General features: G+C 39.4%; 1 protein-coding gene across 4 annotated transcripts; it reads left to right on the top strand.

The window, feature by feature from the left end:
* The first annotated feature begins 79 nt into the window (after window positions 1-79).
* LOC116842495 (RNA-binding protein squid-like) lies at window positions 80-7598 on the top strand. Of its 4 annotated transcripts, XM_032811796.1 has the most exons (9): window positions 81-367; window positions 3610-3650; window positions 4033-4160; window positions 4229-4375; window positions 4442-4573; window positions 4718-4976; window positions 5438-5512; window positions 6211-6329; window positions 6613-6718. In XM_032811796.1, the coding sequence occupies exons 1-8, from the start codon at window positions 228-230 to the stop codon at window positions 6279-6281; spliced, it is 993 nt and encodes a 330-aa protein (XP_032667687.1). In that variant the 5' UTR covers window positions 81-227; the 3' UTR covers window positions 6282-6329; window positions 6613-6718. The 4 variants fall into 4 exon arrangements, with proteins under 4 accessions (XP_032667686.1, XP_032667687.1, XP_032667688.1 ...); XM_032811795.1 differs by lacking the exon at window positions 6211-6329 and having other exon boundaries at window positions 80-367; window positions 6613-7598; XM_032811799.1 differs by lacking the exon at window positions 5438-5512 and having other exon boundaries at window positions 82-367.
* The last annotated feature ends 835 nt before the right edge of the window (window positions 7599-8433 follow it).

Genomic DNA, 8433 nt, shown 5'->3' with positions numbered 1-8433 from the left:
GATCACTTGTTCTACTGAACGCGGCCATTGGTCCATGGCCTTCGCGTTTGCACATTCCTCCCAACAGGTGGTGACACACGTCGGCGTCCTAAAAGCCGACATCCGGGCGTTCACTGTCCCGTTTTTGTCGTTGGTGTGTCCTATCGCTATCGTTAGAATTATAGTGTTCGCACTATTATTTTCTTTCTCCGTCGATACAACCGTGTGTAATTTAAGCAGCGTAAACAATGGTTGACCAGCAAGAGAAGAAGGACTTCAGTGAGGATGTTGCGGAGCAAAATTTCGACAAGAACGGCGATGCTGAGAGCGGCGGCATCGGTGGTGGCGGAGACTCCGTAGAAAATGGCCAGGACTCGCAGGAGGACAGGTAAAAATCTCGCGCTTTTACCCGTCCGTGGCCGCGATCTGTCGTGATCGGGGCCCATTTCCGCGCTTCCCCCTCGGCCCGCCGACACGCGCTCGTCGCACTTTGCGAGCGTTTTCCCGCGGAATTGCGCGGCGTCCCCTTCCGCCGCGGGGGCTTCTCGTTCTTTGGACGAGTCGAACAAAATGGCGAAGGCCGCGCCGACAAAACGTAATCCACTCGCATCGGTCCTGCGAACGGATATCCGTGCGATTCCTTCGCGCCGTACGTCCACAACGCACTCGCGGCTGCGTTTCGTTTTTTTATCGCCGGTGCCCCCGACGCGAGTACGATCGGAATTCGCGTTATCGTTGCGGCGTACGAGACGTGTCGGGATTTTTTACGCGGCTTGAGAGAGAAGAAGGAAAGAAGGAAGCGAATAGGAAAGAGAGAGAAAGATGCATATATATGTAGATTCGTTCACGTCGAGTGTACTCTGCACTTTCTCCTGTGCGTGCTGCTTCCGCGCGTTCCGCCGTTTTCCTTTCATCTCTTTTTTTATCTCCTTTTTTTCCATAGAAAAGTCCGCGTTCGTTTCTTTCTTTTTTTTGCTTTCCTCGAAGCGCAGAAAGTACACGAGACGCAAACAGATCTAACGTCACTTTGCAGCTTTGTATTTGGTATTTTTATCACATAGACATCTACGAGTCTAACTAAGCAATGCTCCCAATTTGTGCAATGAATGGAATAACGAATATTTGTTGATACAATAATAAATGTGAATTGTTGAACAATTTGCCGCATCGTGTTGATAATACACTTGCGGTTTGTTTGAGACCTATATACATACATATATATATATATATAATACATATATATATTTTATATATTTGTCACACAAGTAAAATAAGGTAAATATATAATTATGCATTAATTACTGTATTAATTATATACTTCTGACTATACATGTGCTACAGTTATACGAGGTATGTGTTTATCTGTTTCCAAGCTTTTCTAACTTTTTTGTAAATTTCTTCTTTCTGTTCTCACTTAGCCGTTTAACTCTTCTAGTCCTATAATTAACGGAGAGCAGTCACAATTTCAGCGTTGATAAAGAGTTTGTATGTATATTGTAGATCTTACTTATATATATATTTTGTAAGAATATATAACACTTGTGTATTGTATACTTTTTTTTTATAGAGTATAATTTTGAAATCCAGTTTGATCGGTTGCGAGTCGTCTGTCCTTATTCTCACAGTACATTACAGTCAAATTCAGATTAGTCAATTGCTCAAAACGATTGACAATTGCGTCCATGCTTGTCTGGGATCTCAGAATTGAAGTGCGAAGCCTCGTGAATGACTTCGGGGTCGGAATTATTGTGCGATCCGCATCGAGTTCAAGTCCATCATGTTCCTTGGCGACACGAAAGCGCTGGAAGTCGAGTCAAATTGCTCTTGAGATCAAATGTGTGTGTCATGCAGTGGCACGTACCGTTACCTGCTGGATAATACGTAGAGTAATTTCCACTGTCGAGTGATATTTGGATTATATTGGGCATGAACAATGCACAGAAATACTAGGGCCAATGTAAACACCTCTGATAGCTGAACGCCATTAACACAGTTTATGTGACTTGGTCTGCAGGTGGCAAACGTCCCGGTGCGATTATGGCGGGCTGCTTGCAACCGGCTAACTGTGACCTGACCTGACAACAGATACTGGCGAGTAACTGGTACCCATGGTATTTATCATCAGCCCTAGATGATATACAAAAATGATATATATCTATATATATATATCTATTGATAAACGTATATAAGTACAGACTAAACACCGCCGGAAAAAATAAAAGTTAAAAGAAAGATATAGAGGAAAAGAAACAGCAAAGTGTACATATTGCAGCTTGTTACTTGAAAAATGCGATAGAAAGTACGGGAAAAATGTATCTCAAGACTCGAGAGATAGTCGTGTATAAATGTAAGCCTCGTTTTCGACGAGCCATGAATTGTACGAGTGCCTGAATGTAACGAGTTGTGCCGATATAATATGTTGCTTAGAGAGAAATCAAATAAAGATAACGAACGGAAACGAGCAAAAAGAGCGTGAGAGATAAGAACAGAGCAAAAAAGTCGTGCATCAGTGAACCAACGTTAATCTGTAACATATGGAAATTAATTTTTAGCTTTCCAATAGAGTTGCAGTCGATCCTACCACGTGCCACTAATTTGGGCCAATTAATATATAATCGGGATTTGTTACGTTAGAGAAGTTATTTATATTTTCTTTAGGGGCAGCTGTATGTCAACTGGAGTTGTAGCTTATTTGGATCATCGTTTAATAACAGTACTTTGCTCTCTTTTGATGCGTTGTCTTCACACGTACATACACACATACACACACATAATACACATACATTGCATATGTATATGTACCTCTTTTTCTAAAAAGAATACTTTTCCTTTAATGTTTTTGACGAACAATGTTATGGTGTTCAAATCGAGTTGTGCCTGTGGTGCGCGCTAAGCCGTCTTCCTCGTAACTTCAATTTCACTACGCTATCGCGTAGCAACTGCGTATGTAACTTTTGTATAATATAACGTACGTATAACTTTATCAGAGTTCATTTGTTCTAGGGATGGTATTTGTAACTTTACCTCTTGCTGTCAGAAATGTAACTATCTTGTTTAGTCTCATGCAAGGAACGTGTTTATTTTTCCAAATCTACATATGTAGGACAACACCTTGCGTTTTTGTGTTGCTGCAATTGGAATTCCAATACGAGTAATATGTAATCTTTCATTTGTATAAATACATCAAAATTGTTTTGCAGTGCCCTTTCTCCAGATAGCATCATGGATCATCAAATGCACTCTATTAAGTTTCTGATACTACTTTCACTTTGCGCAGGAGTGTACATTCTTGAGTCGCCTTGCGTAAATTTTTTGCAAACAATTAGCTTCGTTAGTGCAGTGTCTCTCTAAGAAAGAACTATATGCCGAGCCTTTTTTGGTAAAAATAAATTAGTTCCATTGCTTTGCAGGTTGACCGGAAGTAATCAGGACTCTATATGATTGATATAGGCACATTCAATTTCTATTCCTCTTTTATTTACTTACATAGTGTGCCTGCAAAAAATTTAATTGAGATAATATAAACCGCAGTCGTAAGCGCCGCGATAGCGGTCGGAAAGTTAGGGCGGCAAGAAAGTTATTCTTCCATTTCATTTATTTAAAAATTTTATTTCTGCTTATTGTTTACAGAAAGTTATTTGTCGGTGGCTTGAGCTGGGAAACAACTGACAGTAAGTCCTGTATCGTGTATTTAATAAACCGTGTAAAGGATGTCAAGGATAAAGCTATGCTTTATCCCGACAAAAGATCGAGTCACTGAAATATGTACAAACTGAAACGAGCGCTAGGCCTGCTTGTTTGTGCGAGATGAGAGAGAGTATGGATAGGTGTTTCGAATAGCACTATGTTTTTTCTACTCTTTGTTAATCCTATTGTATCTCATCATCACCATTTTCAACCACACTGTGGTCTAGACTAGGATGAGGAAACAACAGAGTGATCTCACTCTCATCTCGTTTGCTTACCGTAAATATTATATGGCAGCGCATGTTCTAGTTAGTATATATTTCAGTAAATTCAACGTTTTTAACCCGACATGCTTCTGCATTTCAGAGGAATTAAGAGATCACTTTAGCACATACGGAGAGATTGAGAGTATTAATGTAAAGACAGATCCTAATACGGGGAGATCGAGAGGTTTCGCCTTCATTGTCTTCGCCAAAGCCGAAGCTCTCGATAAGGTACTTTCAAATACAACAAAAGCAATATTGTTCATGCGACAACCAAATGACATTGTTTTTTCTACTAGATTATGTCGGCTGGTGATCACGTTATCAACAATAAAAAGGTAGATCCAAAGAAGGCAAAGGCCAGACACGGGAAAATCTTTGTTGGCGGTCTCTCGACGGAGATGTCCGATGACGACATCAAAAACTTCTTTTCACAATTTGGCAATGTAAGTATTACTCGTTATATGTAAACTAGTAACCGGAGCGAAATTGATTCACGCTCGACTTTTCAGATTGTCGAGATGGAAATGCCGTTCGACAAGACAAAGAACCAGAGAAAAGGGTTCTGCTTTATTACGTTCGAATCAGAGCAGGTAGTCAACCAGTTACTCAAGATACCAAAACAGACTATTAATGGAAAAGCGGTGAGTTTTCTTGACCCTTTATCGCTACGAACAAACACTCGTTGAACTTTCATCTATCTCCCGCTCTCTTTCTCGCTCGCTCGCGGTAATCAGCAACTGACAACCGTTTGTTTTCCCTCCTCTAATTGATCTTGAACTCTCTAGGTGGACGTAAAGAAGGCGACACCCAAGTTAGATGGAATGGGTGGAATGCGCGGCGGAATGATGGGTCGTGGTAGAGGCGTTCGAGGACGAGGTCGTGGATTCGGAGGACAAGGTGGTTGGGGGCAAGGTTATGGTGGAGGCTACAGCGGAGGTTACAGTCAGGGTGGCTACGGAAGTGGCTACGACGGTTATGGTGGTTACGATTATTACGGTGGAGGTTACGGAGGTTACGGCGGCTATGACTACAGCGGCTACGGCGGTAATTATCCTTATGTTTCTCTCTCGTACACACTTCCAGCAAGTCGATTTGCTCGTTTATGTAAGTAAGTTATACAGGATGTCTAACTCGCCGGCGCACGTGTGCAAGTAGACTAGGTCGAAACCTAAGTCGAGCAAAAGATTGCTTAAGATAGAGGAAATTTTTTGTTCAATTTGAGCTAATCTACTTGCTCACGGCGTATCTTGCATCAGACAGCCTGTACATGCAGGGTGAGATGTTGTTCTCTGTCGTGTCAAACGATCAGTATTCTGGTGATCCTTCGGAAGTGAATATATTCCGTGTTTATTCTGGGACGTAGATTCTCTCATCGACTCTTTCTTGGAAGATTGCGGTATATTTAATTTCCTTATCAATTTTTGTTCCCCCATTGTTCGCTGTACGACGGTACAGGCGAATGTTGACTCCATTGTCTCTTGTATCGTGTGTTTCATGAAACGCAGATGGCTATGGCTATGGCGGTGGTAATTACGAAGGTGGCTACACGGGCGGGCGCGGTGGTGCACGCGGTGGTAAAGGTACGCATCAGCGTTCCTTGATACTCTATCCATGATCTTATATTTTTGCTCTATCTTTTTCTATTGTTTTGTGCGCAATTTGACGCTTTGCCACCGCTAGAAGTTGTGTCGTTTTTATACCCATCCTTACAGCTGATCCTTGAGCTGCTGCGGGAAGTGGCTTGGACCTGACTCCCATTTCGAGATAAATCGAGCGCGAAAGTGTAGCGAGTAGCTTCGATGTCAATTTCAACTGTAGATTCATTGACGTACATTCGATTAAAAATAGATCCCATTTAATTTTCCATGCTTGTCACTTCGTCGCTTGTTAGTCCATGTTGCTTACTGTTGCTTATTGCAGTAACAAAAATGGATTAACTGATGAAATATCCTCACATATCTGTAAAAAATAAAGGGTATCGTTCCAAATAGTGTGCAGCTTACTACCTTAGCCTGTAGCCTCTTTGTTCTTACATTATCTGTAGTACTAGTAGTAATGATAGTAGTAGTTGTAGTATTAGTAACAATGATAATAGAGTTGTAGCAATAATACCGTACCACCTCCCCTTCGTTACTTGGAATAAAATAACATATCGAGCTGTTCGTGTGTTATATTGTCAAAGAGTCGACTTGTTCATTCATAAATGTAGTTAATTAATAATTTAAGTGAAACTTGTTCTAACCTGCTGTAATAACTGTATGGTGATGGCATGTTTCAGGAGGCTCAGGCTATGGCGGCAAGCAAAGAGGAGGTGGTGGTCGTCAAAATCAGAGGCACCAGCCATACTAACGAAAATCCTCACTCGCGACCGCAGTGCAATTCGCGTTGTAATCGCCGGTGAGTTGCCGCGGTCCCTGAGAATGAATGCGTTTTCACACTTAGTCTTTGGAATTACAGCGAGATATATCAGTGTCCGTTTCCGTTCATTTGTGAATGTGTTAATGGATATCCGCAATGTTTTTACTTTTATAACAGGAAATATGAATTTAATTTAAATTCCCTTGACTTTTGTTATGGTCCATCCATTATCGTATTATCGTGACGCTAATTATACATGTACAATATGTATTTTTAAATATATATTATAAATTACATAGTCTACTTTTGCTTTTCTTCGCAGGTTCTCTTCCTCACTACAGATCTCGTCGCTCGTCCAATCATCATTCCATCTTACCGCGTCCCTTCCAGAAGATTTCAACAAACCACTATACCGAGAAACCATAATCGAGACAGCAGTTAGCGATTTCATTTTATATTTAACTCCACGTCTATATGCTTCCCTTTCTGCCGTTTGCAGCCTAAGCCTGTAATTGTTTTTCTCCTTTTTAACTGTGCGATTGCGGTAGAAAAGTAAGCATATAAAAAAAAAAATAAATAAAAGAAAATCACTGACAACATTGAATGTATACTGAACAAAGATGTGCAGTAATTCAACAGTATAAACAATCTTGAAAGAAATAATGTTGCCGTATAATAGTTGAAATGAGATAAGATAGTTATATATATAAAATAAAAAGATATGTAAACACGGTAACACGCAATATAAAAATATTTGCGTTGTTACTGAAGAGTGCATCGCTCGACATTATTTACATTGTAACCTATTTACATATTTTTTATCTTGACACTCGGATATGCTGCAGATGTAAGCAGTTTTTGGCTAAATTATATTTATGATTAATCATAAAAATTAATTTCAAAAATTTTGATCGATTAAACGGACGCGTCGTTTGTTTAACGTAAGTTGCGTTTTCCTCTTTACCATATATTATGTTATATCTTTCAAAATATAACATCATTATGTTGTACATAATTGTATTAAGTTTTGTTCTTTCTAACATAATATCATTTCTCTTGTACATGTTCAAAAAATAGAGGTATATGTTTAAAAATGGTAGAAGAGAGAAAAATGCAAGCGTTATACGAGCTTCGCTAGAAAAATTATCGACTGACTAATCTGACCGGCATTAAGGATCTAATTTTCTCTCAAAAACTACAAGTTGCTAGAAAAATGTAAAGCGCGTTATCTACATGTAAGCGAACAACAAAGAAGGAAGATCGTGTAATGAATCCCTTATTAGAGTGCAAGCGTGCGTGTGTCAGTAATGTATCTATTTTAATCTACTCCCTGCTTCCTTACCGCAAAACTTTTGATCAATGACGTCCAAAGCGAAAAAATGCTTTCCAAAAATTTCTACAAAGTATGTCGAAATAAAAAGATTTAAAAAATAATTCAATCAATTGAGCAACAATCAGTATATTAATTGTTAGAGCAAAAGGAAGAAATATTTTAGAGGTGTGTCCAATTGATTACAAGAAAGTGTCATTTTTTGGATATATTTTTTCATTTCGACTTACTTTACAGTAATGTTGGCATGCATTCCCTTCTAACGTTATAAATCAAGATAGTCTTGAAAAAGGACTGGGGGAGGGGTTAATCATCTTTTGAGGATGAAAATGCAGGACTCTAATTGATTTAATTTTGATTTCCTTATGCATTATACAAAAGTCTGTATTCCCGCCTTGAGAATTATAGTTTCTGTATTATTGGGTTGTATTTCAAAATTCTACTCGGTGGATAGAGTACATTTAATTGACCAATCATGATAAAGAAATCCTAGTTATCTTTGTTCTTATTGGTCAATTAAATGCTACTCGACGAGTAATTGACCAAGAAGAACAAAGATAATTAGGATTTCTTTATCATGATTGGTCAATTAAATGTACTCTATCTACCGAGTAGAATTTTGGAACGCAGCTCAGAAGACGCAGAACGCTTGCCGCGATACGACAGTCAACCAACGTGTCTTTTTTCCATAAGAGCTGGAAGATTATTAGCTACCACGTCGCTTCTTGCCGCGCAGCAAATATTTCCGCGTCCTGTGTACAAGAGCTATTACAGCTATTCCACTTACCAATAATTGTCGGATCGGTAAACGTC

Source organism: Odontomachus brunneus, unplaced genomic scaffold, assembly GCF_010583005.1.
Source record: "Odontomachus brunneus isolate Ranch 3 - 2012 unplaced genomic scaffold, Obru_v1 Obru_scaffold_025, whole genome shotgun sequence".
Lineage (NCBI taxonomy): Eukaryota > Metazoa > Arthropoda > Insecta > Hymenoptera > Formicidae > Odontomachus > Odontomachus brunneus.
This window is presented reverse-complemented; position numbering and strand designations above follow the sequence as displayed.